This window comes from Apteryx mantelli, chromosome 15 (genome assembly GCF_036417845.1).
Source record: "Apteryx mantelli isolate bAptMan1 chromosome 15, bAptMan1.hap1, whole genome shotgun sequence".
Classification (NCBI taxonomy): domain Eukaryota; kingdom Metazoa; phylum Chordata; class Aves; order Apterygiformes; family Apterygidae; genus Apteryx; species Apteryx mantelli.
The window spans coordinates 924183-941465 of record NC_089992.1 but is presented as its reverse complement, the minus strand read 5'-3'; the positions used below and the strand labels follow the sequence as shown (position 1 = coordinate 941465).

General features: G+C 57.0%; 1 protein-coding gene across 1 annotated transcript in view; it reads left to right on the top strand.

Annotated features, from left to right (window-relative positions):
• The first annotated feature begins 651 nt into the window (after window positions 1–651).
• Window positions 652–17283, top strand: part of FRMD5 (FERM domain containing 5) — a 136787-nt gene continuing 120155 nt past the window's right edge. Inside the window, exon 1 of the mRNA XM_067305328.1 lies at window positions 652–753. Coding sequence (XP_067161429.1) covers window positions 652–753 — 102 coding nt within the window. The remainder of the gene's footprint in view (window positions 754–17283) is intronic.

Sequence of the window (17283 nt, the reverse complement as noted above, 5' to 3'; positions counted from 1 at the left end):
ACGGGGGGGCCCCGCTGCCCCAGTGCCTCTCCAGGGAAGCAGCAGCCCCCCCGGGAGCCGCGGCGATGGAGCGGGCCGGGCGGAGGCGGCGGGACGGCGATGCCCGGGCGCTGCCGCCCCCCGGTCCCATCCTGCCGCGGGCGCGGCGCAGCGCCGTGCACCGCCGCACCGCACCGCACCGCACCGCGCGCCCCTCCCGCGGCGGGGCGGCCCCACGGAGGCGGCCGGGGCCGCGGAGCCGCGCCGCCCCTGCCGCATTGGTTTGCGGCGGAGCCTGTCACAGCGGCGGCGCCGAGATTGGCCCCGGCCCCCGCCGCCGCCGCCGGGCGCCCCCCCGGGCCTGCCTCCACCCCCGCCCGCCGTGCGCCGCGGCCCGCGCTCGGCACTGCCGCTCCGCGCCGCTCCGCTCCGCTCCGCGCGGCCCGCAGCGGGGCTCGGCGCGGCGGCGGCGGCGGGGGCAGGGCCGGGCCGGGCCGAGCGGAGCCGAGCCGGGCGGGGGCCGCGCACGCCGCCGCGCTGCACCGCGCTGCACCGCACCGCACCGCGCCGGCAGCGGCGATGTGAGCGGAGGCTCCGCCGGCTCTGCCCGCCGCTCCGCGCCCGCGGTCGCTCCGCTCTGCTCCGCGCCCCGCCGCCGCCCGGCTCGGGAAGATGCTGAGCAGGTGGATGAGTGGCAGCAGCAGGAACCTGGACCGCGAGTACAACTGCACCGTGCGGCTGCTGGACGACAGCGAGTACACCTGCACCATCCAGGTCTGCGCGGCGGCGCCGCTATCCCGCGCGGGACTCGGCGGCGGGGAAGTTGCGGGGGGGGGGGGCGGGACGGCGGGGTCCCCCCCGCCCCAACCCCCGCCGGGGACCGCGGACAAAAGGAGCGCGGCGGCGGGGCGGCTCCGCGGGCGGCGGCGGCGGCGGCACCGGCCGGGCGGCTCCGCGCTCCGCCGCGGCGAACAAAGGCGGCACCGCGGCCGGGGGGGGCCCGTGGGAAACGGCGCCGCGCGGCCCCTTCCCCTCCTCGGCTCCGCGAAGTTGCGGCCCCCGGAGCGCGGAGCGGGGGGGGGGTGAGGGGGAGCCGGGTGCGCGCCCGCGGAGCGCAGCGCGGTGGCCGCCTCGGTGCTCGGCTCCCCCCGGCGGGGGGGGGGGGGGGTGGTCAGGCGCCTTTCGCCGTGTGTCTCGCCGTGGCCGGGCCAGGCGCCGCCCGCGCAGGGCGCTTCGCTGCTCGGGACTTAGTGGGGCCAGCGCGGAGCTCGCGCAGACTGTGGAGCGTCGTGGGTTTTTTTATTTTTATTTTTTATTAAAAAAAAAAAAAAGAAAAAAAAGCACCTAGCAAAACCCGCTCGCCTCCCTGGCCGCCTTCGCCGCAAGCAGTCGCGTAGCGGGAGCTCGTGCGCGGGGGGCCGCGGAGGCGGAATCCCTCGCGCGGGCGGCTCTGGCTCCTCGTTTGGGCCGCCGCGATGATCCCTGCGCGGGCGCTGGGAGCTTGCTGCCACGCTGCGACCCGGCGCGCTGGAGCACTCGCGGCTCCTGCCTGCTGCTGCCGGCTGGCCCCGCTCCAGCCTGTCGGCGATGGAAAATTCAGGGCAGAGTTTGGAGTGGAGGTGACTCAACGTGCAAACAGCAACAGCTCCCACCTTGCAGCCCGGTGCGTTGGCTCTCCCCGTTCTCGCTGTCCGGTAACTCCGCGGAGGAGGGAGCATCCCTTGAATTACAGGCAGAAACATGCTTTAAATGATAATGTTGGAGCATGGTTACAGAGGAATGCTGCAGGCTATGGGAGGCACCGTCATTTTTGCTTAAACAGTCTAAAATAGATAAATATGGTGTTTTGTGCAAATAACAGCTGAAGAATGCTAATGCCGCTCCTTCCCCCTTCGCCTCCCCCTCCTAGATTGTAAAGTGTGGCCCAGTAAACAACTATAATGGCAACCTAGTTTATTTTGCATAAGCAAAACTAATTTGTCTCTCAGACGTTGTTTTTAATACAAATTAAATGGAAAAATGTAGTTTAGGAGGGAAAGTGTAGGCAATGCAGTTTAGAAAAATCTGGATGTTCTGTCCTTACTGTAGCTTAATAAGGTGTCTTCATTTTGCATGTCATTTTTTTAGAGGAAAATACTACTTGATCACGTATTTCAGTGGCTTATTTTATGTTTAGCATAGTAAATAGTGAATCCTGATACTTAGTATGCATGACTTAAGGTATAAAGAATTACCTTGTATTACCCTCACAATCAAGGTTACCACAGTTAAACATTTGTTTTCTTTTGCTTTCATGCTGCCTTATAAGCAAAGTATTTATAGTCCATGCAAAATTAAAGCATACATAGTAGGAATGTATAATGTCTTGCAAGTGAGACCATCACTGTCAACATACAGGCTAGGAGCGGTGAATGAGTTTTGAAGGTCATTCCCTTACGAGTGCAGATATTTCACATGTCTTGCTCGGATCCATAGTGTTTCTTCATCTAGGCAGTTTTGAAGCCTGTTGTTTCCAATTTACATATTTCTATTTTTACTTAAATATGGAGAAACTATCCAAAACATAAGTCATCATTTTCATATGCGGCACTGTTAATCACAGTGCACATCTGTGGCGTGAAGCTGCTCAGTGGAAGTTTGTAGCATACATTTTTGCTGCTATACCCATGTGTTTGTGTCATTTATATCAACAAAGGGCGCGTGTGCCTATGCGCTTTATACCCTTTTCTGAACTGTGCCCAGTCTGACGTGTTATCTGGCTTCTACACTGGGGGGAAAAAAAAGCACTAAGAAACAGATCTGATTTTCAGAGGTCTTATTTAGGTTTCAAACAATAGCAGTGGTTAAACCTGTCAACAGAATTAACCTCTGGCTGTGCTTGATAAAAGGCATGCGAATAGGATTTGTGTGCGGTCAGATAATGGCTTTGAATAGTCTGTTCCTAAATAAAGCCTTTTTTTATTTGATTATCCAAAGTTTACTTTGGTAATATTCCAACGTTAAATGAACAGTTCATCACCTGAGCTCAGGTGAATCCTTCATCTCTTTTGTCCTAATTTTCATTCCCAAGCATCCGGTCCAGGTGGGCAAGTAGCCTCGAAAGCACTTCCCCAAATCCTTCCCCGTCGAGGACGTCTCGGTGGCGGTGTTCTTGACTCCAGGCTGTTGAACTCTGAGGCAGAATTTGCCCTGAATCTGGGGGGAGCTAGATCTGAGCTGCCATAATTTTTTTTATATATTTGTATATCTATATCTATATCTTTTAGTGGTTCAACTTGCTGGGGGCAGGAGAAGGAGGGTGCTGCCCTTGCTGCTGCCTCCGCTGCGCTGCGGGACGCCAAGACTCTCCCGGCAGCTACGTGGCGGCACGTGAGGACGTTGTGCTTGCTTGGCTCGGGAAAGCTTATGTTTTAATAACATTACCTGCCCCCCAGGCACCTCTTAAAAGCAATAAAGCCCATAGCTTGCCACGGGTTTCCGGTGCGGGGATGGTGAGGTGTCAGCGCGCGCCCGTGCTCTGCTCCTTGGCAGGCGCTGGCGAACACGATTGCTTTTTATTACCCGCCGCGGGGGCAGAGGACCCCGTCCCGGCGCCGTGCCGGGGGGGTCTCTGCTCCTGGGGGCGCGCGGGAGGGGGCCTCCCTCCCCGCCGCCTCCCCAGCAAGGCTCCGGCTTAGCAGTGCGTTTAGCTGGTCTTTACCACTTTACGCTCTGTGGCTCCACACGCAAACAAGAAATAATTCACCAGAAATGCAGTTTTATCACAGTTGGAATAAAGCTTGCACTGGAAAAAATGGCAAAGGCTTTTTTTGCCTTGCATTTTTTTGTCGGACTGAGCTACTCGTCTGAGGAAATGTTTTAAATTCTTCACTGCAGTGTCAGTGGCAGTATAAAAGGCTTAAAATAATTGATGATTTGCCATTGCTTGATGCTTCAAGTATTTTCCTGAGAAGATGGTGGCATTTTGTTTCAAAAATCAGTAGCATTACAAGAACCTGGAGATGTGGGGAAATAAATATAAAAGTAAGGTTTCATAGACTCAAAATGTAAGAGTTTTCTACCTAAGATTAGAAATAATGAAAAAGAGCGCTTGTCTGTGCTCTTGGACAAAAACCACGTTTTCCACATGAGGCAGAAAGTTCATTAGAAGAGCTGACGGGATCATTAATAACGAGCAGTCACCACGCTAGAGAAACCTCTCTTTCTGCAGCGCTAGCTACTGCGAAGGTTATTTGTTCTTTATCTTTTTGTCTCCTGATAGTTTCCACTCACTTTTGCCGGGCGGTGGGTGAGCCGAGCGCTGCCGGCACGGCGGGGTCGCTCCACGTTCCGGACTTTCCTCCCGCTGCCGAGAGCGCGGGGCCGCGAGGCGCCGGCGGAAGAGCTGCTCTCCGCTCCCGGGGCTTTCCCTTCCCGCGGCTCCGCGTGCGGACCAGGGGGTCTCCCAGCCCGCTGCGGCGCCGAAATGCCCCGTCGCCCGCGTGGGAGAACCCAACCCGCCGCGAGTCCCGGGAAACCTGCCGGCCTGGGATGCACCCGGGATTTCAGCCCTCCGAGCGCAGGAATCCCGAGGAAACCAGGGCTGGCAGATTTGTGCTGCTGGTTTTCTGTTGACCCTGTTCGAAAGTAATGTTTGTGTTTATAGCGTTGGAGGTGTCTTTGTAACAGGAACCCGTCACTCTTGCCTAGCTAAACCCCTGCGGAGCTGAGCACTGGGCACAGCCTGAATTCCCTCCTCGGGCATTTCGATGCGTACGGTCTGTGCGCTCGGGAAATGAGGAAAACGGCATGAAACGCTCAGCAAGTTTGAAGACAAAGTAATAGCCAAAACTGAGGGTTTCTTGGGTTTCGTCGCCTTTTGCCTTTTTATTTCGTTTCCAAGTATATAATTTTGAACACAAAGGATACAAAAGGCAGCTGGTGAAAACATCCACTGAAGGTCCGCTGAAGCCTTGGTGGCACGCTTGCTCCCGTTTTAACGGGAGGAGCGACACGAATCCTTGTGGATACCCGTTGAAAGTGTTTCTAGAGCTGCTGTTTCTTCAGCGGCTGAAACATGCGTTTTCTGCTAACTTTCCCCCCTTGCTTTACAACGTTACCTGCCTGCCGTCCCCGCTGGGGAGCTGGTTCCCCCAGGAGCCGCTCTGGTTGGCACTTCTCCCCTACGGGATGTCAAAGACGCGTATACGTGCTGGGCACGGCCGCCGTGGAAAGGTGTAGGCAGGGCATCTCGAAAGAAGGTGTTTTCTGCTTCTGCCATGCAAGAATTAGGTAATGCTCAGCGGGAGGCTGTTTTGGGGGTGTCTGGGGATACGGAAAGCGCCTCGAGCGGCCGCTTGTTGTTAATTTTCGAGCCGATCCCCGGCGGCGGGGCCGTGGGAGTTTGCCCCTCGTCTCGGGGGCTTTTGCTGCCGGCCGGGCCGGGAGCGTCCCCGGGCAGCGCAGCGCGGGGGATCCCGGTCCTGGGGCTCCCGCGGGTAGCCGGCCTCTCGGAGGAGGAAACTCAATTATAGTGGAAAACCCTCCGGAATCGCCCCGCTCGCGGCTTCCGAGCAGCGGAGGAAGTGTGGCACCGCTGTCACTTGTTATAAATGACGATACATTACCGAAGCGGGCTGGGGAGCAGGCAGGGATTTGCCGTTCGAGGAGCAGCGCTGTGTTTTATTTGCTATCAATTTTGTCAGGAATAGACAGCGCCTCATTAACGCAAGGGTCAGAAGCTGCTGCTGTTACAGCGATAACTGAGCGGTGCTTCTGTCATCAGCCATTTGGCTGTGGTCAAAGAAAACCCATTACTGCTTGGTTACAGAGAGCTTTGGAGTTATTTCTGCAAATAAGGAGGTTTCAGCTCAAATTCTTTTCTTTGAAAAGTTTCCAGAGTAAATTAGCGCAGCGATATGAAAGCAATTTCATATTGATGCCCTGGACCTGCCTGTAGGGCTGAGGAACCCACGGGTGCCTGCGGACGGTGCAGCCCGGCGCTGCTGCTGCTGCGTGCACAGACACGGACGCGGATGTGAGCCGTCCTGCCAAGAGCGGGGATGGCCGGAAAGCACGGGAATAACCCCCCGGCTGTGGTGGGGTTTCCATTTTATTTTTGTGGTTGTTGGTCATAACAGCCTCGCAGAAGCTTGGGAAGGAATATCCCCGTTTGCTTTTTCATGAGATGCCTCTCGTGGGTCTTTCCCCTTGTGTTCCGAACGGGTTAAAACTCATGTGGTTGCTTGCGACTTTTTAAAATCTCCTAGGATTTACGTGGCGCCTCCGTCATCCCGAGAGAGGTTTTTGCTTGTGCCGCCTGACCCTGTCGGCTCCGCGCTGACCGCAGCCTCCGCGGGGCGAAAGTCGACGCTCGGGTTTCTAGGGCCTATGGAGACCTCGGGGTATGTTTCGAGCAGGAAATGCAAGGCCAGGTTTCCTTCGGGAGACACCGGTGTGTCAGGCTAGCTACCGAGTTTGCAGACCGCCGTGACGGCGTCATCGCAGGCTGCCGATGTGCCGAGTCCCGCCGTCCCGCAGCCACGGCGCAATGAGCTGGGCTGAAGCGCCGGCGCTTCTAGAAAGCAAAAACGTTGATATTGGACAGTTTTATCTATTTTTAAAGTGTTTTGCTTGTAAGGAATACCTAAACCTGAAATGAAGCAGGGCCGTGTATGGGGGACGTGGCCGGGCAGCCGGGGCCGCGGGAACGGCGGGAGCAGGGATGGGCCGGGCTGGGCGGCAGGTTCCTCTGGGCGAATCGAGAAGACGAGTTGCTGAACCTGCAGAAAGGGAACCGTTAGAAAGCGATTTTCCCCCCCAATTCTGCACATGGGGGACCGGGGCGCTGCTGCAGAGGGACCCAGGCGGTCGGGAGGGTGGTCGCGTCCGTCCTGCCCTTGAGGCACAGCGGTGCAGCCGGGGTTGGGCCAGGGCACCAAGTCCCTGCCCGTAAACCGTGCCCGCCTGACCGTCTTCGAAGGAAAAAGTTTGATTTTTAAGCCCTCGCGCTCACGGTCTCCATGGTGGTTTCAGGCCCGGCTGCGGCGCCGAGGTTACGTGTCCTTGTGCGACTGTGGCCAAGACTCGTCCGAGCTCCTGCAAAAATCGCTGGTGTTTAGAGCTGGCCCTTCGCTGGGGAGGGGCACGGGCAAAACGAAGTCCCGCGAAAGACGCTGCAAACTGCCAGCGCAGAACTGCTCATTTCTCCAAGCAAAGACCTGAATGTCCTGACTGCCAGCGGTAGGAGCTCCGCGTGGTCCTGGAGCACGGCTGGGTCCTTCATTCCCTCTACGTGGTCGTTTTGAGAGACGCAGACCGTGTTTTGCCCTTCGTTACACGGGGGCGACTGCAGCCTGTGTAGGCGCCTTCGCTGGTGACCGCTGCCTGCAGCAGATTTGCAAAGGCGACTCGGTAACTGAGCTTTGGTAAGGAATGGAGCTTGTCCCACCTAGGGAATGGAGCTTGTCCCACCTAGGGAATGGAGCTTGTCCCACCTAGGGAATGGAGCTTGTTCCACCTAGGGAATGGAGCTTGTCCCACCTAAGGAATGGAGCTTGTCCCACCTAGGGAATGGAGCTTGTCCCACCTAGGGAATGGAGCTTGTCCCACCTAAGGAATGGAGCTTGTCCCACCTAGGGAATGGAGCTCGTTCCACCTAGGGAATGGAGCTTGTCCCACCTAGGGAATGGAGCTTGTCCCACCTAAGGAATGGAGCTTGTCCCACCTAGGGAATGGAGCTTGTCCCACCTAGGGAATGGAGCTTGTCCCACCTAGGGAATGGAGCTCATTCCACACACACCAAACATGAGATGCCATCATCCTTTCTCTTGCTTGTTATCTGCAGAGGGAGAGCAGGGATTAGGTAAAACAAGATTTTACCATTATTTTATCAAGTCAGCAGCTGTCTGTCCGGATAGGCGTCCAGCACTGCTACTGAACGGGATGGTGCCAGCTTTGCATAAACCCTTTTTGGAGCCGAGTCGTATTTTTAAGCCACGGGATCTCTTAGCCGCTCTGAGGAGCAACTTTTTGCTTCCTTTAGGGCATGTCGGCAGCCCCCTGCTTGGGAACGGGGCAGGTCTGTGCCACCGCTGGGGTCAGTCCCTTTGGTGCCGACCAGGAGAGCAGAAATAATATTTATGAAAACGCAAACTGGTCTTCTGTGGGCAACGGAGCGGACGGAAAATCCTGTCTGTTCTGTGTGGCCCGTGCTTTGGGCTGTGGAAATGCAGTATTTTCCTTTCCTGGCTGAGTGTCCCAGTGGCTTCTGGAGGGGGAAGATCATAGCGGAATAAGGGTAAGTCGGGCTAGTCCGGATTTAGGGTTAGATGTTCCGGCTGTTTTTCACCAATTCTCCATCCCTGGAAGCAGCAGGGCGCTTGATGCTGCAAAGGGAGGCTGGGAAAGGCAACGGGAAGAAAGGGATGAGGAAGGCCGTTGGGATGGCGGGAGCGCGTCGCGGGGCTCGGAGCCCCGGCAGGGAGCGTCGCCCGTGGGTGCGAGCAAAGGCAAACGGCCCGCGGGGCTGTTTCCTTTCCACGTGTTTCCCTTCGGCTCCTGAGCCGGCCGCAGCACTGGCCCTTGGCTGCCTCCATTCGCCTCCTCCGCCCCGGCTGGCGGCATCCCCGGAGCTGAGCGTTACGGGGAAAAACCCACTTTTCCGCCCCGAGAGCGCCAGGTTCCTGCACTGACCTAGCGACTCCTTGGAAATCCAAGGTTGGCACCTAGTTTGGTCTTTCATATCAGGCAGTAAAGATTATAATCGCCGGATTTCCGAGCACAGGGAAGAATCTTAGGAGGGTTCGGGATGCTGAGGGAGGGACTAAAACACGCGGCTCAGCACTCGCCAGCTGCCTGTATCCCACCAGATACATGGGGCCTGTTATAAGTAATAATTAACGAAAGCTTTGCGGCACTGTGTTTTTGTGAGTCCGCAGAGACCTCAACTGGTTAATCTTAGATGTCAACAAGTGATCAATGCTGCAGCTGGAAATAGGATATTTTGGCTACGTGACATCTGTTACCAAAACCTTTAATTATAGTGGTGTATCTGTTGTGTCTACGGGGTTTTTCTATTTTTCAGAGGGTTTATAGCATGGCTGTTTCAAATCACATTGGCTTTTATCTTGGCACATAAGCTGTGATCTCAAAGGTAATATCTGTCTAGCTGCCTATGTGAAATTTTCTTTAATAAAAAAATTACAAAAATTGATTAAGCCATTCTGGAGCTAGAGAGAGACTTTAGGATGTATAGAGTGGGTGGTTTATAGTGATTCTAACTATATGTTATCTATATAGTTAACTCACAGTAAGGACAGTATATTGGGACTGAAAAAAATGCCGGAATCCAATACAGTTATCTTTGAAAACCAGATAATAACATGCTGAGCAGGTACTTTTCGTGAATCAATTTAATTCTCATTAATATTGCACTGTATATCATGCTGACTAATATTTTTGGCTGGCAAACAACAATGGATTTCCTAAGGAAATGTGTGATGAGAACAGAACGCATTTGGGATCTGCAATTCAGGAGGTCCTGGGGCTGCTGGAAATGGAGAAGAGAAAACACGAGGGCAAGGGAAGATGCAGAAGAAGCAGAGGAGGGAAGGGCTGGAGCTGCAGTGGATGGCGAGGCAGGATCGGGGCGATACGGGTGCAATGAACGTTGCTGAGACCGTCCGGGACCGAGGGAGCGCGTGGGAACGTCGTCTTCCTCGGAGGGGGCCCGATGCTCCGTGAAGCTGCTCCGGGCCGGAGATCGTGGCTGGGAGCAGCAGGAGCCGCGGCGTGACGGCTCTCTGCATCGGGGGGCTGCGAACGAAACGCGGGGTCCTGGGGCCGCGGGCGGCTTGGGAGGGTTCCCTTCCCCCCGATTCCTTTGCTTCCTTAGGTTTAAGTCGGAGCTTTCGTGTTTCCTTAACAGTGCTTTCATATTAATTGGATACTGTGTCTTCCAGCTTGACACCAGTTTTTTGTTATAGACATTAAATAAGGCACTAATATAAAATTCATTCCGAAGCGCTGTGCGTTAACCGGCACCGACAGTGTTTTGTGCCTTCCCTTGCTGGATGCTTTCCGCCATCGTCGTTACAGTATCGACCACATGGGAAAGTCCCATAGAATTAAATAAAGACGCAACCAATGGGGCTTGCAGGAAGGAAATAAGGTCGAGAGCTTTCCTCCGTCACCCCCCTATACCACTGAGCCGATACCGTTCCTATTTCTATAGGACTTTTTAATTAACAAGTGGCGTTTTGTTCCAGAGGTCTCGTTGAGCTTCGCGGGGACCCGTGTCTAAGGCACTTCGGGATCGTTTGGTTTTACAGCTTGGCAGGCGGCGTGTAATTCCCGTCGGCCCCACCGGGCTTCCTCCGGAGGAACGTGGTTTTTGGGCACCGTTAATATTTGCATCCCTTGGCTGTCGACGCTGAGTCGCGCCGCGTTGGCCGCGCTGCGCCTTTGCACCCCGCGCGCCTTCCACGCGGTTCGGACCTGATTTAGCAAAGCCCTGGCGTTAGACCTACGCTTCCATGGACCGTGGCCTTCTAGTGCCTGGAAAGGGTCGTCTGGGCTGAAAGCACCGTTTAGGCAAACGCGTTGCCTGAAAACGGTATTTCTTTCGTCAGTGCAATCAGGTTAACGGGTAGAGCGGACAAGCCTCTCCTTAAACAAGTTGGTTGTTGCTTGAAACTTTGTCGTCCTGACGCGGTTAGGCATCCAGAACGCTTTCGGGAGGAGCGATTCTGCTCGGTACTAAACTCCTCCCAGGTGCCCGGAGGCTGCACTGCGGGTGCAGGTGCTGCGCCCACAGGGCACTGCTCTGGTCCCCAAAATGCAAAGACCTGTGGCTGGCGGGGGGGGAAGACTTGCAGCACGAGGGGTTAAATTCACCCCGGAGGGCACGTCCCAAACGCGTTCGACGTCCCGTCCCTTGCAGGATGCATCCGGGAGGCGCGAGCGGGGCCTCTGCCGAGGCCGGGGAAGGGGACGGTGCCGACGCGCAGCTGATGAGCAGCAGCCTTAAGGCAAGCGGGGTAGGATCCAGCCTGCATTACAATAACAAATGAAGCAGGTAAAAATAAACATGCAAATAAATAAATAATAAGCAAGTCCCTTTGCACTTACTTTTGGAATAACTAAATATGCAGCTCTAAACTGCTAATTGTCTGGGTGCCGCGAGAGCTTTGCTACGGTAATGCACGTCGAGGTCTCGGCGCCGTCTGAGCTCGCTGGTGGCACCTACGGAGGCATCAGGCAGGAAAGTATGTCAGATATCGTCTGCGTTCTTCAAAGTACAGTTTTCTGTAGGTCCTGCGGAGCCTGTTTTGAACGGTCACCTGACAGTTACTATTAGTGCTTTTTATGATTTTTTTTCATGTCTGCCTTGCTGAAATGGTCGAGTGGTAGGGTTCTTCGGGGAGCGCAAGCAGCCGTCAATGTTTCTTCCGCCTTTTCTTTACGCTTTTGTGACAGTATCCACGCGTCTTAGGTTTTTTGTGCTACAGTAATACTAAACAAAACGCATGTTCAAAGGATTGTCTTAACCTATTAAATTATACAGGGAAAGGGAAGTTTGGGATTTGCACTTGCATGTCCAAGGGCTGAACAGGATCGGCGGCGTCTGTGGTGTCCCCCTTTCTTCTGCAGTGCTGCCCCAGCGTTGCCCGCGAAAGCGAGGTTGTCTTGGCCGGGAGGCAGGCGCTGGGGTTTTCTTCTGGGTACGTCGATGCTAGTGAAGCCGCCGTGTGTTGCGTTGGGTGTTGTGTGTGCGTTATGCAAGTCCCGATCGTTTAACAAGCTGCCTGGTTGCTGTTGCACGGCTCTGCTGCCTGGTGGCCTTCGTGAGCCCGGGGCAGCTGGGGCGACAGCCTTCATTTCTTTCAGTGTCCCACCGTGTTTGCAAAGGGACCGGTTCTCCTTGGCCGGTTGTGCATATACATGTGCGCACGGGTCTGAGCAGGAGGGCACTGGGGCAAACCACACAGCGAGGGTTGTTTTGGAAAAACGTGGAGGCCCTTCTGACCATGCCTGGATGAAGGTCTCAGGGCAGGGGCGGGTGGACGTATCTTCCTCAGCTTGGCCACCGGCTGGGACAAAACTCCCCAGCAGGCAGGACCTGAGCAAGGACGGGCGCGTGGACCCGACGTGCGGTGCCTGCCGAGCGTCTGGAGCAGGATTTGCACGTTTTGCGCTTGATGGGTACTTGGCCGCGCTCGTTCCTAAGGTGTGAGTTTGTCTTCAGCGTTGGCCAGAACGTGGCCCAAATCGTTCCTGGTGACTGTAACAGCTTGTCTGCAAATAATAGGATTATTCAAGATCCTGGGCCAACTTGTGCTGATGCATCTTGTACCGCGTGTTGGTCGTGTTGGCGTGTCGACAGCAAAATGCCGTTGCTGAAATAGCTCTGCAGCGTCCTTCGCTGGTGGCTGCTCGGTGCAGGGGCAGAGGGAACGTGCTGCCGTTGCGCTCCTCCAAGAGAGCAAGCTGGCGTGAAAAAACCCTCGATACGCCAGGCAAGCATGACGAGGATGAGTGTTTATGGCACGCTGTCCTTTAGGTGTGTTTAGGAAAATGAAATCATCTTGCAAACTGCAGAAACCAAAAGAGACTCTTCTGAAGGCGCACGATTCTTCTGCAAGTGCTGCAGTTATTCCGGTCTTTTTTAGCGCGTCGGTTCGGCACGGCGATAGCATCGCGGTGAAACGTGGACCGCGTCTACCGCGGAGGGGCAGCGGAGCTTGAGACAAGCTTAGCGACAGATTCGCTCAAGCTCTTGAAATATGTATGGGGTTGTAATCCATACGCGTTTTAAGTGTATTTGACATCATCCTACACTGCTCTTGTATGTGTCATTGCTCATGGAGAGGCTCCAGGGAACGTCACGGGAAGGGTGGTAGGAGGCAGCTCCAGGTAGCAGCGTGCCGCACGCGTGGTTTCGTAGCCGGGACTTGGAAAGGAGTTGCCAAGTCTGCTCCTCCGGGGCTTTTCGGAGCGCAGGGGGGGATTTCGCCCCAGCGCTTGGGAAGGCGCCAGCTTGCGCACGACTGCCGGGAGGGCAACGGGCTGCTTGGGGCCGACGAAACCCAGCGCAGCACCTGGATCGGCTCCGTGGTCGGGCGGTTTGTCTGCACGGCCCCGGAGCAGCCGCGTGCTCCCGAGCGTTGGGAACCCCGGCGGCGAGTCCCGGGCAGCCGACGGAGCCGCTCCTGCCTCCCACCATGGGAAACGCTGCCAGGACCCGGCTGCCGCGGGACCGGCTGAGCGTCGGGTGGCTTTGGGCTGCCGGTGCCCTCGCCGGGAGCACCGGAGTCTGGCAGGCGCGGATGGAGCAGCAGGACCTGCGGGTGGTCCATGAGGCCTCACCGGTGGCGATGCGCCAGAAACTGGGCCAAGATTACTCGGCAGGAGATTTAAAAGAAAAAAAAAAAAAAAGAAATGGAGCTGGAAATCTCAGTGCCGCCTTCCTCCTTGCCGTGGCACAGCGATGCTTTTTTTTTCCATTTAAAAACATTCTGGATCTTTTTCTCTTCTGGTAAAGTATATATATACATTTTTTAAAGCATCTCTCTAGCCCAGAGCAAAGCCTTTTGTGTCCGATTACATCAAACGTACTCCAGCATCTTCCCTTCTCCCGTGCGCTGCAGCGGGCTCTTCCCCATCGCTCCCCTCCCATCGTGCCCGGACCGCGGGAAGCGGATGCTCCCCGAGGCCGATGCCTGTCCGCTCGGCTCCGCGGGCCGTGACTCTTCTCGCGGCGCTGTGGGAAAGGTTTACGAAGCTGCCGAGAATCGGGGAGACAGAGTGGGCGAAGCAAACGCCCCTTGCTCCTGCCCCGCCGTCTCGTGGCTCCTCCGCCCCGTGCGTGGTGGCAGCGGCTGGTGGGACGTCGCTGCAGGACTTCGGGGTCGAGGGAGAAACCTCCCCGCGGGGCTGGTGCTCGGGGAGCAATGGGACCCGCTGGAGGGCTCGGGGTCCGCGGCAGCGGGTCGCCGTGCTCCGGTGTCGCGGGAGGTGAAGGTGTTGCGGGTTGCATTTATCGTACTTCCCCGCCGTACGAGGTGACTTTATTGAAGGCCACTCAACCGTACGTAGAGCGCGTGTTTATCTATGCGGCGTGCGTGCGGCCGTGTCTCCAAGACGTGTCCCCAAGATGCTCCTGTTCCCAAGACTTGGGTTTCGGAGCAGTTGCGCCATGCCGCACGCGCATCCTTGCTTGCTCCTCCATCCCCAGCGCAACGGCCGCCGGGGCGCCCAGGCTTGGGCGCCAAACGCTTCGTCTCCCGCACACGGTCCCCTGACCCCGCAGCCGCTGCTGAATTTTGCATGCAGGAAAATCCCAACAGCCTGCCTTCCGGCATCGTCATCGTCCTGGCAGCATCCCAGCCTGCTCCGCTGCCCTCCGACAGGTCCTTCCCGCCGTGCAGGAGTCCTGCGGGAGTGCAGACGCGAGGCAGGGCAGGGTCCGCCGGTCGGCGCCCGGCATGAGCGCTGCCGCCGGTGCCTCGGCCTCTGCGCAGGGAAAAGAACTTGTTTTCTAGCCAAAAAAGTCAGTTCTAATAAGCCGGTTGTCTTGCTGCTCGAGGGATAATTCTTGTCAATCTGCCACTTTTTACACTGGCGCGCTAAAAATAGCGCGTTATTTCCAGGCAGTAATTGCACATCCCGTAGTCACGACGAGCTCTTAAGGTAATTACCTTTTGGTGGGAAGGAGCTGAAGGGGGCGGCGCTTGGCTGAGCGCGGCGGCGGGGGACGGATGGCTCCGCGGGTCCCGCGTGCCGGGGGGCCGGGGCCAGGCACTGCCCCGCCGCGGCGCTGACGCTGCCGTTTTGCCGCACAGATCAGTTTGCCGAGCCGGACAGCAAAGTGGGGAACGGCGCGTAGCCCCGTTGCACCTTTGCAAGCGATCTGCTCGCGCGTTAAGGACGCAAACCCTCGAACGCGTTCTCGCCTGGACCCGTTTCCCTTTCGGAAGTGCCGATCTCCTGGTAGCAAGGCTTTCCCCATCCCGGGAATGCCCCGGCGGCTCCGCTCACACGCGGTGGTGCTGGGACAAAACCTCTCCGGGCTGCAGGTTTTGGTAACCGCCCCAGGTCGGGACTGCTTTGCTACAAGGGGAAAAGCTTGTAATATCCCAACTCCGCTTTTATAGAGGCACTGTTTCCCCATAGTTCCGTTTTTTCCAAGTGTGGCTATAGCCAGCAAAAGGCCTATAAAAAAAAATCCCGCTCCGCCCCGGCAAGCTGACTTGCTGCAGGTTAGAGCTGTTCGCCCGTTGTAGGACGTCGGAGTCCGAAACGGAGGGAGGTTTGGGAGCCGCCGAGCCCCCCGCGGCCGGAGCGGCGCCCGTGGCCGTGAGCAGCGGCGATCGCCAGAGGCGAGGCGAAGGCGCCGTCGCGCAATCGGAGCGACTCCGGCAGAGCACGAGTATCAGCCGTTAGCGCGGTCGGGGTGATCCTGCAGCGCTTGCCAGCAGCAAACGTGCCACGAGGCGCTGCGTTATCGGTCGTCGCGGTCCGAGCCGTCGGGAGGATGTGCCGGTAGCTCGTGTCGCTTTCAAAGTGCTGAAGATACAGTGGCTACAGGCCAAGGCGTGAAATCTTTATCTTTTAATTGGTTAATGCCATGTTTCAGCACCTTGGCTGGTGCAGGACATTAGCAGTAATTAATACTAATGAGCATGCCTGTCTGAGCGGATCGTGGGAAGCTCTTAATCCTGTGCACGGTTTTACTGCTTTGCTTCAGTCCAGACGCCAAAAAAAAGTGCAATGTGCCCGTTTCTGTGCTTTGCACGAGGTTGGCCCAGCGTGGCCGTGGCTCTTCCCGGGTCCCGTGCCCCGTGGTGGCCCAGGCAGCTCGGCACCGAGGGTGGGATGGAGCGGGTCCCCCCTCCGGCCACCTTCCCCGGGCTGGAGCAGTGCTGGTGCAAACCATCGGGAGGGCAGAGCCGGGGAAGAGATTCGGAAGTTACACCCGCGGGCTGCTCTGCGTAGGGGTGTTTTTTCTTTCCCCCACCTTATCCGAAGCGGCTCTCTGCTGCTGCGCTGGCTCCTCGCGCCGCACGTGCCCGACCCTAAACCTGGGTGTTTTGCTGCAGGTGTTTTGCATGCTGAGCGCTGCCGGGCCCCGGGAGGCGTCCGCACCGCGGGTGCCCCGGCTCCCTCCTCGCCCTTGCGGAGCGAGGCACTGGGCCGGAGCTTGCAGCGGCGCTCGGACCGTCACACGGGCGATGCTGCCCAACCCGGGGCAGACGCGCTTGCCGCCCGCCACGGGGGGCTGAGGGACCTTCCGTGTCTTCGGACACCCAGAACTAGGCCCCTATGTTTTGGTAAAGTTAATTAGCCAGGAGAGCGGGCAGGGAAGCCCCGGCGGTGCCCTGGGAATTCCCTGGCGTGCCGCAGCGCCCGGGCGTTCCCGCAGCGTGGGAACGGGCGAGAGCTGCCGCGCCGGCGCCCGCCCTGCGCGCGGGGAGATGCTTGCTGCGATGCGTCTCCGCTCCCGGGGGGAAACACGAAATAACAGCTGGAAATGGGTAAGATTTATGGGGTTTATTATCCTTTTTTTTTTTTTTCCAGTTTTGTTGTTATTCTGTAATAAGATGTTTAAGCCTCCACCCGGGAGGAACAAGGCATCCCGGGAGGCAGCTCCCCTTCGAAGGCGGGTTTTCGTGCGTTACCGGCTGAGCAAAGCTGCCTCTCGGCGTGCCGAAACCTTCTGCCTTTGCACCCCTGTAAAATCTGGGTGCGTTTCTGAAGGAGGTTTAGATGTGTGCATCTTGGCAGAGGCTCTAAATTAAACCACAGGCAGTCCAGAGCCGCTGTTTCCTTCTCTAAACTCCAGGAGCTTTGTCCGAGGGCTGGACAGTGAGCGGTGGATCTTAGACACAGCGAACGCTTTGAAAACGTGTCGCGGTATCGGGTGCGAGATGCCGACTTGCTGGCAGGAGAAGGCCCAGCTTTGAATCTCGGGAGTCCAAATCCCTGAAAGTGGGAGGCAAAGCTTGTGTTTGCCTCTCCCACCCGCGCGGGCGTTTTCGATGTGCAATCTGCACTGACCATGCAGCTGCCTCAATTTTTTAGCAGCTCGGAGTGACAGAATGGTGCTTCCTCCTCTGTCCCTTTATCCGTCTCTTTCTGCAGAGTAAGGACGTAATTGAGTGAATAATCCATGAGCTAACAGCTCTGAGGAGCCATTTCTCGGCACGCTGTATTTTGGGGGAGCTTTTCCTTCTGGGCCGCTTGCAGCCTGTCTGCTGAGAGCGCTCCGTTATGGATTTGGGGCGCCGGGCTCCCTTCGGTGGGAGCAGGGACCACACCAAGCCT